At 36.9% G+C, this 18,834-nt stretch overlaps 1 protein-coding gene across 3 annotated transcripts in view; it reads left to right on the top strand.

The window, feature by feature from the left end:
- The first annotated feature begins 565 nt into the window (after positions 1 to 565).
- The window catches only part of map3k20a (mitogen-activated protein kinase kinase kinase 20a), a 62,602-nt gene continuing 44,333 nt past the window's right edge, over positions 566 to 18,834 (top strand). For 2 of the 3 annotated variants that reach the window (XM_067408647.1, XM_067408650.1), the window contains exons 1-7: positions 572 to 701; positions 5,985 to 6,175; positions 8,824 to 8,911; positions 11,901 to 12,002; positions 16,986 to 17,051; positions 17,157 to 17,185; positions 17,309 to 17,446. In XM_067408647.1, coding sequence (XP_067264748.1) covers positions 6,017 to 6,175; positions 8,824 to 8,911; positions 11,901 to 12,002; positions 16,986 to 17,051; positions 17,157 to 17,185; positions 17,309 to 17,446 — 582 coding nt within the window. In that variant the 5' untranslated portion in view covers positions 572 to 701; positions 5,985 to 6,016. Of the gene's footprint in view, positions 702 to 5,984; positions 6,176 to 8,823; positions 8,912 to 11,900; positions 12,003 to 16,985; positions 17,052 to 17,156; positions 17,186 to 17,308; positions 17,447 to 18,834 lie in introns of all 3 variants that reach the window. The other variant, XM_067408648.1, reaches the window with a different exon arrangement.

Raw genomic sequence — 18,834 nt, 5'->3', positions numbered from 1 at the left:
TTGAGGTATATGTCTCCTCCTTAGACAGCAATATACCACCACAGTGGTTCAAACCTTGATTTAATGAAGTGACATGAATACTTTTTATGCGCAAAAAACAAACAAAGAAACAAAAATAACAAAAAATACTTTATTGAACAATATCTTCTCTTCTGTCTCATTCTCATACGCTGTTTACGTTCAGAGCTTCCGTGTTCTACGTCAGAACGCTTCTCATTATTGGACGACTCCTGCGTCAGCGTCACTCAGAATCCCAGTAATGTTTTTTTGTCTAAGGCACCTTTGTAAAAGCTACTTAACTGTCCTGATTTAACTAAGGCCTAATCCTGGTTTAATCTAAGCCCTGTCTGTGAAACAAGGCCTAAGTATATTATATGAATCGTTGTAAAATTACATTCGTTTTAATGAACAGTGTGCAGGATTCGTGTGCCACTTTTCCCTCTCGTGTTCGCTCGGCTCCCTCTCTGCTCTGGTGCGCTGTGCAGGTGTGTCCGCTGGGTGTCGCTGTTTCTCCCCGGATCTGCTGCGTCACTGCGCTGATGTTGGCAGCAGCTCTGTTCAGGAAGAAGTTGTTACACGTGAAATCAGCGGACCGGACACTGACTGAAAATATCTGACATTGAGTCACAAGTTGACGCAAGAACTTCATGACTGCTGTCCATCTCTCCCGGGAAGACTGACAGCAGAACACAGGAGAGCGGGTACGTGTGTGTGTTTGTGTGTGTGTGTCTGTTTGTTTGTCTGATGTTACACTGTAATAACAGTGTGAGATGTGGATCAATGCTCGTGTAGCTCATGGATCTGTTGGGATCTGCTTGGACCTGTTCCTGCAATTTCCCACATCACAGACAGGGGAAGTTTATGATGAAATGATCACTTATTAATGATTAATATTTGCAAAAAATGTTCTAAATCTGCTTTTCTAAAACCTTGAAGTCAACCAAAGCACCTGTGGCTTTGGTTTAGAGTCAGGTTTATGTAACATTTTGCGTTTGCTGTAATAGAAAAATTCATATAGGGCACGTTATATAACTGTTAATGTTTACACTAGCATGTTGAATCCTTTACAAAATTACCAGAACAGTGATATCAGATGATTGTCATATTCATGTTTTTGACATGATGCTTCGAGGGACTTCATAGGAGTTCTATATGTGTATATCACAATAAGGCATTATTACATCTATGCATCATAACTAACATGATTCTGTTCACCTTATATTGTTTCAGTTAACTGACTGTTGAAGTTGATGTTTTGTTGATTCATCTGGGGTGAAAGTCATTCTGCTGTCCACTGCATGCTGCATTGTATGATGCTCAGGCCTTCACTAGATGAATGAGAAAAATCCCAATTATTCTGCTGGTTTTACTTTCTGTTCCAGTGCAGAGAGCATGTGCTGGGAAATGAATGGAAGAATGTTGCTGTGATCCTATTGGTTCAGAATTGAATGAGGAAATACTGTACAAGCATTGAAATGCAGAGAGGTTATCAGAATCAGATAATACAGCAATCCCAAAAAGTATTTGGACACTTCATCCATACTTGAAAATGTTTGATACAGCAGTAATGAAACAATGATTATATTGTTGACCAGTGCAGATAAATAGTATATTGTGACTCGTTGTGGTTAGCGGTGTTAGTTGATCATTTGCATATTTAATGTGATTCTCTACACCTGTGGTTAGTTCATCTGTGTGAACTTGAGAACGGACTTCGTCCACTAACAATGACCAGCTGATTAAAAAACAATGATTGAGCAAAAATGAGGATAAACAGTTAGTGAAGACCCTTGTGAAAAAGAAGTCGAATGTAAACTTGCGGTGTACTACTTCAACTCCAAAATGTATATTAAAAACTTGCAGATAATATAATATTAATAAAATAAAAGCCCATTAAGCGCACTTAACGAGAGTACACTTTCATAAGTATGTTTCTTAACACACTTGAGTACATTTTTAAAATTGCACTTAGCCATGAAGTCAAATCAAATGTTTTACTTTAAATTTTAAATCTTAGTGTTTCTGAAATATTTTTTCATGCTTTAAAGAAGTACGCTTATTTTGATGTGTTGACTAACATACTAAAGCACGTGTAAAGTATTTGACTGTAATCTTAACTATAGTGTTATTCAATTTTACATTTATTGTTAATATATTTTAATTGTACTAAATTGCAACTTCATCATTACAAATGTGTAATTACAAATATATTTAAATACATGACATACAAGTTTCAATAGAAATGGCAATAAAGTATATTTTAGTTGATCATAAATGCTTGTCAGATCATTCAGCAGTAACTCTAACCATATTTCAAAGACAATAGAAGAAATTATGAAATTACATATAAAGATACTTAAAGGGTTAGTTCACCCAAAAATGAAAATTCTGTCATTAATTACTCACCCTCATGTCATTCCACACCGTAAGACCTTCGTTCATCTTCGGAACACAAATTAAGATATTTTTGTTGAAATCCGATGTCTCAGTGAGGCCTCCATAACCAGCAATGCCACTTCCTCGCTCAAGATCCATAAAGGTACTAAAAACATATTTAAATCAGTTCATTTGAGTACAGTGGTTCAATATTAATATTATAAAGCGATGAGAATATTTTTGGTGCGCCAAAAAAACTAAATAACAACTTATGGCCGACTTCAAAACACTGCTTCGGAGAGTTATGAATCAGTGAGAGGAAGTGTCATTGCTCCCTATGCAGGCCTCACTGAGCCATTGGATTTCAACAAAAATATCTTAATTTGTGTTCAGAAGATTAACGAAGGTCTTATGGGTGTGGAACGACATGAGGGTGAGTAATTAATGACTTTATTTTCATTTTTGGATGAACTAACCCTTTAAGTCCACCTTAAGTGAGTCAAAAGGCAATATAACTGCATTTAATATACATCATTGCATTTAATATAATCTATAATACATTTTAATTTAATTGCAATTATGCAATTAAGTCTCTGAAACATTACATTCAGTTCAAGCTTATTCGGTTACACTTTATTTTCAGGTGTCTTTGTTACACGGTAATTATACATGTAAGTACTGAGTAATATTATGTAACTTACTATATGGTTAGGGTTTGGTTTGGTTTAGGGTTCATTGATGTAATAATTTATAGTTATTACTACAGTAACTACATGTAACAGTGACACTGTAAAATAAAATGATATATTCTGTATATAAGTATATTATTTCACTAAGGTCTGCTTCTTTTTCACAAGGGGAGAAAAGCTCCTGCAGCATTTGATGACACACTTGCTTTGATATTTTCTATCTAATTCAATGACATTCACATATTTTTATGTGTGATTCCAAACAATTTGGGAGCCACTGTATTTATGAAGATGAGAAATATATATATATATATATATATATATATATATATATATATATATATATATATATATATATATATATATATATATATATATATATACACACACACAGTGCTCAGAGTAAATGAGCACACCTCCTTTGAAAAGTAACATTTTAAACAATATCTCAATGAACACAAAAACAATTTCCAAAATGTTGACAAGACTAAGTTTAATGTAACATCTGTTTAACATATAACATGAAAGTAAGGTTAATAATATAACTTAGAGAACAAAATTTTCAGTTTTACTCAAATTAGGGTGATGCAAAAATGAGTACACCCCACTGAAAGTCCCACTGAAAAGCTAAATTTTAGACTACAAATGTCTAATTTAACGAGAATTCAACCACAGGTGAGTCTAATTATTCATCACACATGTGTCCAGCTGACAGTTGACTATAAAAGGGTGTTAAAACCGCTTCCCCATTTCATGCTGTCAGCAATGGCACCACATGGAAGAGAAATGTCACAAGACCTGAGAAAGAAAATTATTTATTTACACCAGAAAGGTGAAGGCTACAAGAAGATCAGCAAAGCTTTATTTATCAGTCAGAATACTGTAGCAAAAGTCGTACAAAAATTTAAAAAAGATGGAACTGCAACCATCTCACAGACGTCCAGGTCGTCCACGGAAGTTAACACCTTGACAGGAGCGTTTTCTGATGAAAAGGGTTGAAGAAAATCGACATGCAAGTTCACTGCAGTTATCTAAAGAAGTAGAAAGCCAAACTGGGGTGATTATTTCCCGTGACACAATACGGCGTACACTGCAGAGGAATGACATGCATGGGTGCCGTCCACGAAGAAGCCTCTCCTAAAGCCCAGGCACAAAAAAGCCCACCTAGATTTTCCCAGGGCTCATGCTGATAAAGATGAAGACTACTGGGACTCTATATTCTGGAGTGATGAGACCAAAATAAATGTTTCTGGAAGTGATGGCTTCAAAACTGTATGGTGTTGCAAAGGTGAGGAATACAAAGAAAACAGCATGGTGCCTACAGTGAAACATGGTGGTGTCAGTGTCCTTATGTGGGGCTGCATGAGAGCTGCTGGTGCATTTCATTGATGGCATCATGAATTCACAGATGTTCTGCTCTATACTGAAAGAGAAGATGCTACCATCACTCCGTGCCCTTGGTCGTCCTGCACTTTTCCAACATGACAATGATCCCAAACACATTTCTGAAGAAGAACAGATCTGAACCCAATCGAACACCTATAGGGAATTCTGAAGAGACAAGTTGAGCATCACTCTCCATCCAGCATCCAGTCTCTAAAAGAGCTCATTCTTGAAGAATGGACAAAGATAGACGTCGCAAAATGTCGCCAACTTAGTCATTCCATGCCTAGAAGACTTGGTGCTAATCATAGTGGTCATACAAAGTACTAGATGATGTAGTTTTTGTTGTGGGGTGCACTCATTTTTGCATCACCCTAATTTGAGTAAAACTGAAAAATGTGTAATCTGAGTTATATTATTAACCTTACTTTCATGTTATAAGTTAAACAGATGTTATATTAAACTTACTCTTGTCAACATTTTGGAAATGTTTTTTTGTGTTCATTGAGATATTGTTTAAAATGTTACTTTTCAAAGGGGTTGTGCTCATTTACGCTGAGCACTGCATATTCACTAGAGTGTATTTCTTTCCTGTGCTTGAACGTAAAGCACCGCTGAGGTGATCTGCTTCCTGTTCTGCTAAATATAACACAAAGCTCAAACCTGCTGCGCACCCTAGCAGTCCAGCGCAGACCTCTAAAAAACACAATTACTTCTATAAAAATGGGAAGCTTTTTTAATTTTATTCTCATTTGTCTGTTTTAGCAAGATGCATTCATAGTAATATAATTAAGTTTTTACACAAAAATGCATTTTACCCCATTCACTACGATTATAAAGCTTGGTAGAGCCAGGATATTTTTAAATATATACACCTAGGATGGGTTGAGGGTGAGTAAATCATGGGATAATTTTCATTTTTGGGTGAACTATCCCTTTAAGTAGGATTTTAAGTTGTCATTTCATAATTATTTTGAAACATTGTCTTTGAAGTACAATTAAGTACACTTCCTTTTCACAAGGGTACACATGCTGGTATGATATACACTTACACTGTCAGCTGATCAGTGTGAGTGTGTGGATCATCTTGTGTCATGTGGTCTGATTGCAGATATGAGGAATATTAGGACTGTTGAAAGGAGTGTCCTACAGTATAAGACACAGTACACTTGTTGATCATACGCCAAACGTTGTGCTTTCTGTCATTAATTGAAGCCGGTTGTTATGAATCTTGCTGATTTAAATATGTCACTGTGATAAAGTTATGCAGCTGGACTGTCACAAGAACACATAAACACACAGAGCCAAATATTACGTTCACGCCAGCCTGTGACACTCAAGCTAAACTTGTTAGTGTAAGTGTGCGGAGTCTGTCTGACAGCTCGCGGTGTGTGTGTGTGTGTGTGTGAGTGTGTGTGTTGATTGGAGTAGAAGTGAGCAGTTCTCTCAGTGGCAGATCAAATCACAACATCTCTCCTCTGAGGAGCCTCGTCCCTCGTTCTCCTCTCATCCTCTCCTCTTTTCTTCGTTCTTCAGGAGAGAAGCGTGTTTCTAAGTGCCATTATGAGATGGCATCTCTGGGCGGCCCCTTTGTGGAAATCAAATCCGATGACATCCTCTTCTACGAAAACTGCGGCGGCGGGAGTTTCGGGAGCGTGTATCGCGCCCGCTGGCTCTCGCAGGACAAAGAGGTGGCGGTGAAAAAGCTTCTGAAGATTGAAAAAGAGGTGGGAGTGAGAGTCGCCCGAGCTTTTCATACACATGCTTTAATTGTCAGTGTTATAATCATTTTAATTGCCTCTCTGTGTGTCGACTCCAGTCCGACCAGCGCGGTTACGCCTCCCCTCTTCTCTACGGAGAGAGACGCACGCTCTCACAGCGTCTTTTGTGAACTGAAATTCATAGACTACGTCTTTAAGAGAAAATTGTCACATAATTAAGTCATATTAGTTTCAGCTGAGTGCAGTGTTTGTCTTTGGGGTGAAGTGTATTTACTTTTAAGTGCTAGATTCATTGTTGTCTTTGTTCTTCGCATATAGTGATTTCCGAGCATAATGGAACTGGTAACGTTTTGGATGGTACTGTTTGGTCGGGGGGAAAGTGACATTAAAAATTATAATTTGACGGAGGACTAACTGCTTAAAAAGTTAGTAAAATCACACAAAAGTGTTTTCAGCTGTCAAATTCAATTTTAAATTCATCTGATTCACTTCACATTCTAGTCTTTTTAAAGGGAACTTATTATGCCCCTTTTTTGTAATATAAGTCTCCGGTGTCACCAGAAAGTTTCAGCTCAAAATACCTCACAGATCATTTATTATAGCTTGTCAAATTTGCCCCTATTTGGGTGTGAGCAAAAATATGTCATTTTTGTGTGTGTCTCTTTAAATACAAATGAGCTGCTGCTCCCGGCCCCCTTTCCAGAAGAGGGCGGAGCTTTACATTTACATTTATGCATTTGGCAGACGCTTTTATCCAAAGCGACTTACATTGCATTATACTATACATTTGTACCTGAGTATGTCAACCCTGGGATCGAACCCATGACCTTGGCATTGTTAGTGCCATGCTCTAACCACTGAGCTACAGGAAAGCCTTTAACAGCTTGCGCTCCGGTTGCTCAACAGCAACAAAGCTGGAGAATCTCACGCAGCCAAAATGAAGATCGTCAGTAACGGTATTCAGCCAGATGGGGCGTTCACACCATGGCGACTTGCGTGAATAAATCGTACTATTCGCGCGTAGTTGGACGCTTGGACATTTTGAATTTACTCGCTTCATTCGCTCGTGAAATTCACTTCACAACAGATGCAAATTCGCATCATGAGAGGTGCTCTTCCTCTCCTTTAAATATGTGTCCCAGACTCTTCCACTTCTTTCTGCACACTTCCTCTGAATAAACACAACTTGTCAGCAGGAAAGTAGTTGTAAAATACAGCGAACAAGCTTAATTGGTCAGCTTTAGCTAGCTTGTAGTCTCAATATATATATATATATATATATATATATATATATATATATATATATATAGCTTAAATTGAGACATTTTTTACAACTTACCAGATTGTCCGACCTCCTCACTCACTTTCTTCCAAGCAAAATCCTTTTGTTTCCTTATGTATGTACAGCGACGATGATTTTGTCCTCCATTGTTGTTTCGGATTTCTGCCTCAGCTCGCTGCGTCTCATCACTACTAGTAGAAGCTCCTGATTGGTTCACGTGGCGCAAATTTTCGCCAAAGTTCAGATTTCAAATGCCCGAAACACTCGATTCGCGCCACCTCATTCGTGCGAATCGCGCCACAGAAAGTCTTTTCACGTCTTTGCATTGACTTAACATGTAAATCACTTGCGCTTAACGCTTCATTGGCGTCTGGTGTGAACGCACCATTACAGTGTTGAATTGACCCTCGTTTGTGAAGCAGTCCGGCGTAAAATGACGGCAACAACACTCTACTACAACAACACTTCCTCTTCTCTAAAGCAGCCCAACATGGCCACACCCCCTTTGTTGCGTGTTCTTGGGGGCGGGGTTTATGTAAGACTGTTTATTATCCAGACTGTCCCTCCCCCCCCCAAAAAAAACCCTATAGGTTGTTTTTTCAAGCACCTTATTAAGACCTATATTTTCATTTTAAAGTCATGCGCACTCTAGCTGGCACAAAAATAATGACAGTGTCGTGTTACGTCTGTCGTTCATGAAATGACCTATGACTGTTGTTACCAATCAAAATATGTGATAATTTAAATGCAATGTGTGGACTTTTTACACGGTCCCTTACCCGCCATTTGTCCTATTTCCCTTCAGCAAAACTCACTTTTTATATTAACAACTACAACCACCCCACCCCTAAACCTACCCTTAGTGACGCTGTACAAACGCTTCCAGTGTGAATACTTACGCGTCTCTGCAGCTGCAGTTCACACTCACTCACCTGCTAACATGACGCTCACACGCCGCTGGCGCTTGCGGTGTGAACCCGGCCTATGGGCGTATTGGTTGCAAGACATGTTGGTAAATTCACTAACCCAGGAAGAAGCTTGTTTTAGTCCCTACCAGCTGTTTGTTTTAGTCCTTAAACAGAGGAATCTGTAAAAGAAAACTGTAAAAGAGAACTTTGAGCGTCGTAACTTTGCAGACGTTTGTGATCAAACAGCAACATTATACACTAACTAAAGTTAAAAAAGTGAAATCATAATCAACCACCCCTTTACAATCAGCTTATATCTTAAATGATGCTGTTGATAAAATCTGTAATGAATTTTTTTGTATTAAATTAGGAATGAGTGTACATATTGAATCTGCATCATGAATCTGTTGTTAATCTGTATCATATTGTCATGTTTCAAGTCTTTGTTCTGGCTGTATTTGCAGGCAGAGATTTTAAGTGTTCTCAGTCATCGAAACATTATCCAGTTTTATGGAGCGATTCTGGAAGCTCCCAACTATGGAATTGTTACAGGTCAGTAAAACATGACTCATCACTCTCAATCGCAACATTTATTACAGGCAGGGCGGCTCTGAAATTCCTCAAACATTCTATCTTTATCATTCTCCACAGACTCCAATCAAACTTTGCTCTGTAGGTCATGTTTCTTTTATTTATATATATATTTTTTCTGCTTTTTATTACTCTATAAGAATTATACTTTAAGAAATTGAAGATAGAAGTTGGAAAATGATGTAATTGTTGTTATTTGCATAATAAATTGTGATTGGTCTTCTTTACACCTGTTTATCCATCTATATTACATATTCATACCCATATATCACAGTCTAATTATCTGTTCTTCCAAAAGCGTTTTTGCTGAATTGCAAGCACCAGTACTTCCTTCAGGAAATGCTATTTTTTCAGTTGAATTCAGGCAGTTTCATTTGCATTTGGTTTATAATAAGCAAATAACAACAATAAACACATATCCATTGGCCTCCAGTTTGTGAATTCATATAATGAAACGTGGATTTCCTTCCACTTTAATAGATGATCTGCCAGACAAATAAATTACCAGTCAATTTGCAGAACTAGTGTTCTTGTAATTTGATTAAATATATGTTTTTTTATTATTATTATTCCACTGATTCTTTATAATTGGGATAAATCAGACTACAAAGTGTACATAATGTGTACTCTATTGAAAATATACATTTTTTCATTAATCATAACTGACCCATAACTGAAGAATTAGTGATAACACGTCAGGTCTCAATGAGCTACACTGAAATAATGCTGTTCTTCATGTCAAAATCGTGCTCAGATCTCAGTGAGATTAAACTCTGTCTGTAATGAGATGTGGTGTTTTAGTCTGCATCTGTTTCTTCTGTGACTCAGATGAAGCTGCAGTGATTGTAAAAGATCATAAAGTGCTGTGTCATTGGTCTGCAGCACTGAGGGACAGTTGAGTCTCTCTTAATGAAAAGTAAATGTAATAAGAGCAGGTGAAGGTGATGTTTATGACCAGCTCACCTTTGTCAGTGAGGTTATTAATTTCCCCTGTGTTTTTATCTCTGTTTGAACCTGATAATCTGACCATTATATGATGTGTGCTCACAGTGACATAATCCAAAGCTAAACATGCAATATTCATGAATATTAACAGGCTCAACTACACTCATATGTGTCATGTATCTGTATTTGGATACTTCACATTCTTTTGGGAACATGTCTTTTGTAGTGGGACATGCTGAAATCATAATTTACCTATTTATTTATTTTGATTTACTCATTTTAAACAGAATTGTATTAATATTATTTTTTTATTACATATGACATTTTTATAACCTAATATTACTGATATTGATTTAGACACTACATGGAGTACTGGTACTTTTATAAATCAATTTGTAACAGGAATATTTAATCCTGTGATTCATTAATTAGCTATTAAATCACAAAGGAAATGTTTTTACTGCAAATCTTATAGATAAATAAGTAATTATATATATAATATATTCAATCACAATATATTATTTTGACTGATTATGCAAAATATATTATTTTGACTGCACTCAAATATAAATTTTGACTGATTTAATACTTTTTTTTACTGATTTTTTATACTGTGTATATATTTATTTATTTATAAAACGGTTAGTTCCTGTCCTTGATTCTGATTGTTCACGATAAAACACGGCTATGACCGCTTCACCCAACGGTTCTGTGTATAAATGTATGATCAATGTATTATCTTTTCCTTTTAACAGTTAAGGGGTTTTTCCATGACTGACAGCGCTAGTCAAAGCATTTATCAGTTCTGTGTTCACAACAATTCAGTCTTTTCAAAGTAAAAGTCTTCGCTACTGACTGACTCACTCATAAAGAGTCTTTGCCGCCATCTAATGGCGTAATAATGTAACTTCTGTTGCTGTTCACGGTCAGGGACTATTTTTTCTAGCGGAAGGAAGTCTTTAGTGAAAGTTTACTTCATGAGAGTTGCATTGTTACATATTTTTGCCTTTAATATTTGTATTGTGTGGTAACTGTTTTATAAAAGCAATAAGGTGACTTATTACAGCCTCTCATACCTTATTGCTTACATATAATAGTAATATGAAAACAATTTTTGTTTCTTGAGCATCAGATTATATCACATAAGATATTTCTGATACTTATTCAGCTTTGAAGTACTTATTGCACTCATTAATACTTATAAATACTAAAAAATACTTACTAAAAATCATGGTAACACTTTAGTTTAAGGTCCAGTTCTCACTTTTAACTAGTTGCTTATTAGCTTGCATATTACTAGGATATTGGCTGTTTATTAGTACTTAGCACATATTAATTATTATTCTGCATGATCATATTCTACATCCCTTAATCCTACCCAACACCTAAACTTAACAACTACGTTACTAACTATTAATAAGCAGTAATTATGAGTTTATTGAGGCAAAATTCAAAGTTAATCGTTAGAATTGGACCCTAAACGAATGTGTGACCAGAATCATATTTCCTCATGTCAGTCACATGTAGGGTCATATGGGGCATCTAAACATGAAATAACTAATTAAGGTGTGTCTTGAAATGGGGTCAAAGTCCACAGCTTAGACAGCACTCGTATGTTTGTTTTTCAGCAAAAAGGGCTGTCAGAGATTGAAACTATTTTTCATTTAATCATTTTAACTATATCCTTTTTTACACAAGTGTCACACCATGTAAATAAATGGCATTACACATGTGTTACTTCTTGTCCTGTGTGCCGTAAATGTCAGTGTGTGGTATTGTGTGTAGTGATTTTTATATGGTTCCAGTGAATTAAGATGATGTCATTGAGTGTTTGAGCTCAGAAACAGGATATTGTGATAAACAGTGTTTAACCACAAGTGCTTTAGCACAGTACTTGATGCCAACTAATACTAGTAATGCACTACATCCCACAGCAGCGATATGTAAAACAAGAGATTATGCAATTTAATTTGTATTATATGTATGTGTGTGTGTTTTATTGTAGAGTATGCCAGCGGTGGATCTCTGTTTGACTATCTGTCCAGTGCTGAGAGTGAAGACATCAGTATGAAGCAGATTATGACCTGGGCCATGGACATTGCTAAAGGTATAATAAACATGCTCACGCCCACATAAACTTAAAAAAAAGAGATTAAATGCTCTAAATGTACAACAAAACACATTTACAGTGGAAGCCTAGCACAAATTCTCATACTGTTTCAAAAATATGACCATATATAAAGATATTTATACAGGACTGGAACATAGCAATGCATTGCAAGTGTGCTGTCCATAGTTAGGGGAGACCCATGTTTTGGGAGCTGCTCTGAGCAGCTTAAACCAGTTAGGACCAGCAGGGAGGTAGCTTACTGTAAACATTATACAGTTTAACTAATTTTAACTAACTCCCAGCTGTTACTCTGACCAGACTTGACCTGTGAGAGGAAACGAACTGAACAGTTTACATTAATATGTGCACCTCTTGCTGCAGCGCTGACTTTTGCGTTCACATACTTGTGTAAAATATGTTGCAGTGTTTGGATTAACATACACATGGTCATATGACACTGGTGTGATATAATCAGTTACCATTCTTGTTTGGGTAAAGTTGTATCAAATCTGTCCAATCTGTATGTACCCTGTTGCTTTCAAGTATTCATAAATCACTGTTTACATGGAGCAAACGACACCAGACAAGAAATGAAAGCATAATATTTAACCAGAAGTTTGTCTGTCTGGAAAAGGACATTATGCCGGTCAAAAGTTTGGAATAATTATTTTTTTTAAGTGGTCATAATGACCTCCATTTATTATTTTATAATGTTTCCTGAGGTGCACAATGTAAGTATCATTTTATTTAGAAATAAAAGGCCATTTTCTACCCTGATTTTAGCCCTCTGATTTGAACTCTGTTTTAAAGGTACCATCAAACTTTTTTTCACAAGATGTAACATAAGTCTAAGATGTCCCCTGAATGTGTCTGTGTAGTTTCAGCTCAAAATACCCCATAGATTTTTTTTAATTCATTTTTTTTAACTGCCTATTTTGAGGCATAATTAGAAATGCGCCGATTCATGCTGTGGCCCCTTTAATTGCTCGTGCTCTCCGCCCCCTCCCAAGCTCTCGACTCTATCACTGCATAAACAAAGTTCACACAGCTAATATAACCCTCAAAATGGATCTTTACAAAGTGTTCGTCATGCAGCATGTCTAATCGCGTAAGTAAGGTATTTATTTGGATGTTTACATTGATTCTGAATGAGTTTGATAGTGCTCCGTGGCTAAAGCTAACATTACACACTGTTGGAGAGATTTATAAAGAATGAAGTTGTGTTTATGAATTACACAGACTGCAAGTGTTTAAAAATGAAAATAGCGACGGCTCTTGTCTCCGTGAATACAGTAATAAACGATGGTAACTTTAACCACCTTTAACAGTACTTTAGCAACATGCTAACGAAACATTTAGAAAGACAATTTACAAATATCACTAAAAATATCATGTTATCATGGATCATGTCAGTTATTATCGCTCCATCTGCCCTTGTCTAATGCCTTTCATAATGTTGGGAACATGGGCTGGCATATGCAAATATTGGGGGCGTACATATTAATGATCTCGACTGTTACGTAACAGTCGGTGTTATGTTGAGATTCGCCTGTTCTTCGGAGGTCTTTTAAACAAATGAGATTTATATAAGAAGGAGGAAACAATGGAGTTTGAGACTCACTGTATGTCATTTCACAATCTAAAGTGAAATGTACCAAACAAACAAATAGTTCTCTACTGAGACATAGTTCACATAGTTGAAAATAAATAAGCACTTTCCTAGCATTTTGACAGTAATGTTATTTTTAGTCCAGTGATCCTGTATGTCTCTTCTGTCCATCCCATCTCACTAACACATCAGTGGGCGGGGCCAAAGATGAGATGATGTAGAAGTAGGCGTTGATCTTCTTCTGCAGAGGCGATCTTTATTCGCACTGTTACATCATGTGAAAAAATCTGAAACAAGTCATTTTCTGAGCTTGGATTCAATAAAAGCTGTTTTTGGACAAACAAGGAAATTTGAGTTCTGAAACATACAGGATGTTTTTACAGTTCAATGACCTCTTAAATTTCAAAAGATCAAGGGAATTTTGATTTCTCAATCCATGACCTCTTTAAATGTTTTTGCAAGAAACCTCTAATGCTTACCAATATTGCATTTATTTGATCAAAAATACAGAAAAAACAGTAATAATGTGAAATATAATTGCAGTTTAAAATAACTGTTTACTATGTGAGTATATTTAAAAATGTAACTAATTTATTCCTGTAATTTGATGCAAAGCTGAATTTTCAGCATCATTACTAAAGTCAAAAAAAAAAAACTTTACCATTAGATGGAATAAATTACATTTTTAAAAATATTACAATAGAAATCAGTTCTTTAAAACTGTAATAATATTTAAAATATTACGTATTTACTGTATATTTGAGACAGCCTTGGTGAGCATAAGAGACTTCATTCAAAAGTTTTTAAAAAATCCCTGTGGTGAAAAAGACCCCATGTGGTGAAAATCAAGTTTTAATGTTGTTTGGTGTTTTTGGTGTTGCTTGGTGTTTTTAATATGCTTTAAGACAAACCATGTGCAGATTCATAAGTCAACACCAACAGTATTTTCTCCTTAAAACTGCAGTGAAAGACAGTCTCAGTCTTGAAATCGCTGGTGTCTGTGACATCACAAACTACCTTGTAACCTGAGTATTTTCTCCTTAAAACTGCAGTGAAACAAAAACCCACGGTCTGAAATCGCTGGTGCCTGTGACATCACAAACAACCTTGTAACCCATCACATTAATGTGGATGATCTTTCAGTGAACTAGCAGGGAGAAGCCAGGTTATACCGGTATATTTGTCTGTTGATATGAAGATTTTGATGTGTAGATTTAGCAATATAGTGGGTGTATGATGTATTTTACGATGTTATGATGAAATATATGCCCTTCTCCACTGATGTTCTGAGTTGTTCAAAGCATTTGTAAGGATACTGATTGTTAGAAGGCAGCTGTCTGACTCTGAGATGGTGAACAGTAACATGGTTTGTGTAACATTAGCAACACATTAGTTGTTTGATCACATAGTCAAGCAAAAGGCGAATCATATTAATTACCGTCATGTGTCTGATGTTGTAAAGAGCGATACCATTGTGCAGCGTTTACATCAGTAAGTTGACCGAGTGGATCTCTGAGCTGGCGTGAGCGAGTGGGGGCGGGGCTAATTTGCATAGTGCCTATTTAATTGATCTGCGTATTTTAAATGAGGCAAGGGTGTAGAGCAGGTCTCGTCAACTAACTGAGCCAGCGATACCAATCATTCGTGAATTAATCATCCTTTTTTTACCGTGAACTGGCCAAACGAGCTTGCATAACAATCTTAAACGATTTGGATTCGTTCGGACCGCTCTGTCATTGAATCATCTGTAGTTGTTTCTCGGTCAGTAACAACAAATACAGAACAAATAGCGCTGTTTTCATGTGTTTCACTAGTTTACTTTGCACTACGCAGTAGAGTCCTGCAACGGGTCGGGTACCCGCGGGTACCCACATAAAAATGGCTAAAACGGGTGTGTGACATTGTGACATTCCTAAAATTCAAGGGCGGGAATGAGGGCGGACAAGCTATGCAATATCGCGTTCATATTGCAGATGAATCGACTTCGATAATGAACGTGATATTGCATAGCTTGTCAGTGAACTACGGCTCTGTCTATTAAATGCCGCTCCATTTAAAAGCAGGTGATGGCGATTTAGCGGCAATCAGGGAACCGGCTTTACTGACGAAATGCGCGTGACAATTGCATGTGATATATCGCCCACCTAAGTGTGTGTGATTTATCGCAGGCACGGATCGGGTAACAGGCCAAATTTTAACGGGTCTGGGCGGGTGCGGATTTAATTTTGATATTATCACGGGTGATGGGTCGGATCTGGTGCTGAACTTTGCGGGTACGGGCAGGTGCGGGTCTCCAAAAATGGACCCGTGCAGGACTCTATATGCAGCACGGCCCAGTGGATAATGGAACGAAAGCTTAAAGAAGCTGCGTTTATTTCCGGTCACCATTATTAAACAGCGTTGCGACACCCATTGAGAAGCGTTTCAATTCAACACACACCTCTCGTTTACAAACTACAAATCACTCGATTATTAAACTAGTTTTAAATCGGATGAAACAGCCTCAACATTCCCAACAATACTGATGAGGAAAACAGGAGAAACGTGCCATGAATGAAGATAGAAGACTTTTAAATCCCCAAATCACCACCCTTACAAACATTTACCATTCATTTACTGTAGTAATTTACCATGGTTTGTGGAAATGTGGAATTTTTATATTGAAAACTATGTTATAGCCATTTATATTGCATTATATTTATTAGGTGGGTAGAATATTCATGTCTTCATTAAGTTGTAGTTTGCTCCTGTGCTTAGGCGTTTTTATAGGCCTATATAACATATAATATAATATGATTTGACAGTGGTAGTGAGTAGCCATGTATGGTTTTACTTGTGGTTACCAAGCCTAATAAATAATAAAATAATTCTCACCAATAAACCCTCCACCCCCTCAGCCCACCTCAACTTTTTGATTTGATAATCCGGCCCTCGAATGAAACTACTTGAAGAGCCCTGGTGTAGAGTTACATTCAAGCTATTTTAAGGCATCAAGAATATTTTTTTCACAGGAAAAAACGTTTAAATATGTAATTCTGGTTATTAAAGGTTAGTTTTAAGGGATAAAATGATTGCCTATTGGGACACTTTAATTATTCCAAACTTTTGACTAGCAGTGTAAGCACTTTAACAAAACTGTAAGCTTTTTACATTTCTGTGATGAACCCCTCAGGCCCACATGCCTTCTAGGTCTTCATTGTAATTGCAGTACTGTAAACACATTTCCTGTTTGTTTATACACACAGAGAAGGGGAAGAAGCAACAGATGTTGTTATTTTAACTCAAATATTCCAGTGTAATAATGACTAATAACAAAATCAAAATTCTAGTCTTTCACAATTCATCTTTGTATGTTGTGTTTTCTCTCATAGGCATGCACTATCTGCACGCCGAGGCCCCGTTTACAGTCATTCACAGAGACCTCAAGTCCAGAAATGGTTTGTAACTTTGTGAAATAAAGGCTCTCTATATATTTATTTGAGTTCAGGAGTGCTTGAATACTGTCTGTTTCTACGATCTGAAGACCTTGTGTTTCTTTTCAGTTGTGTTGACTGCAGATTCAGTACCCAAGGTACATGATTACTGTCTATTCATACATACAGAAACAAGTTCTCTATATTTTATTAATTCGGCATGAAAAATGGCTACCCTTACTGCAAAGTCTGTTTATTAATTGGACTCTCCATTTTCTCAGATCTGTGATTTTGGGGCGTCCAAGTTTCATTCTCACACAACCCACATGTCTCTGGTGGGCACATTTCCATGGATGGCCCCTGAAGTCATCCAGAGCTTTCCTGTGTCTGAGACCTGTGACACATACTCTTACGGAGTGGTGAGTGTGTAAACGTGAACTCTGGTAGCTTCTAGCTACATGTACTGAAAAAAGTGAAAAGGCTGTGTCATCCATTAGGAGTTCAAGTGCGAAACGCTGAAACCTTATTCTAATTGTAAGGATTTTTATTATTGTTCTTCTACCGTAAAACTGATCATGCAGACCAAACCATAGGGCCTAAAGACTTGAAACTTGTCCAGATGCTAGGTCTCAGTTTGGGGGAGTAGCATCTGCCTGCAATACTGGAGGCTGCATTTTCAGGACCGCATTTCTAGGAACCTAGCAATGATTTAGTTGTTTAATTGATTAAGTTTAATTTATATATTGTCCTAACCAACCCCTAGCCCTAAACCTACCCGTTGGTAATGCTATTGATTCAATTTAATTGATATATTGTCCTAACCAACCCCAATCCCTAAACCTACCCATTGGTAACACTGTTTAAATATTTAAAACTAGATGGCGCTGTCACAAAAATTAGGGTCCTAGAAATGTGGTCCTGAAACTGCTTCGGTCCTAAAAGCGCAGCCTCCGGTATTGCAGGCAGATATTATTGATTTTGGGAGAGATTGACTTGATATCCCCCCAAATGGCCAATAGGGGGTACTACAGTGATCAAAAGTACAAAATCGCTCACAATTCCTAGTCTTATACCATTGAAATCCTTAGCTCAAGACGGACAAAATGTAAAATCTCAGATTACTTTTGCGAACGTGTACTAGTTTTTTTGCCCGATTGGAACCAAACCAGTGCAGGGATGTTCTCTAGATTCTGAATATCAACAATTATCAAAAAAAAAGTTGAAATTTCGTTTCACGGACATAAAGGGACACCAAAATGTTCGACGTACACACTTTTACTAAAACTCTTGAACGGAATGAGATATTGTCACCAAACTCTGACCATATGTGTAAGAGCTCTATCTGAGGTTACAGTAAAAAATCACCACGATTGACCACTAGGTGCCGCTAAAACATGAAAAAACATGAAAACAGCTAACTACGCAACCGTTAGTCCGATTGACTTGGAAATTGTCATGCTGTGTCTTTGTCCAAGATTCCATGATATTTTATGAAGACACTGGCATATATTGAAAAACATGGCTGTCATCGGCAATGAAATCTGAGCACCTGTAACCAAGGTTAACGAAGAACTTGGTAGGCATGTTTGACTCATGGCCCTAGAGGTCTATGAGAAATTTGAAAGAAATCCGCCACTGGGGGAAAAATATCGCATTTTATGGGTTCTTAAACAATTGTATATTATGCAGTGTTTCACACATACACTCAATATTGATATCGTATGTTAGATCTCTTCATTCTGAACAACTTTGCCTCAAGAACCACTACTGTCAATCAAATTGTTTGTGAAATATCTGTGATTATTTA

Source organism: Chanodichthys erythropterus, chromosome 14, assembly GCF_024489055.1.
Source record: "Chanodichthys erythropterus isolate Z2021 chromosome 14, ASM2448905v1, whole genome shotgun sequence".
Lineage (NCBI taxonomy): Eukaryota > Metazoa > Chordata > Actinopteri > Cypriniformes > Xenocyprididae > Chanodichthys > Chanodichthys erythropterus.
This window is presented reverse-complemented; position numbering and strand designations above follow the sequence as displayed.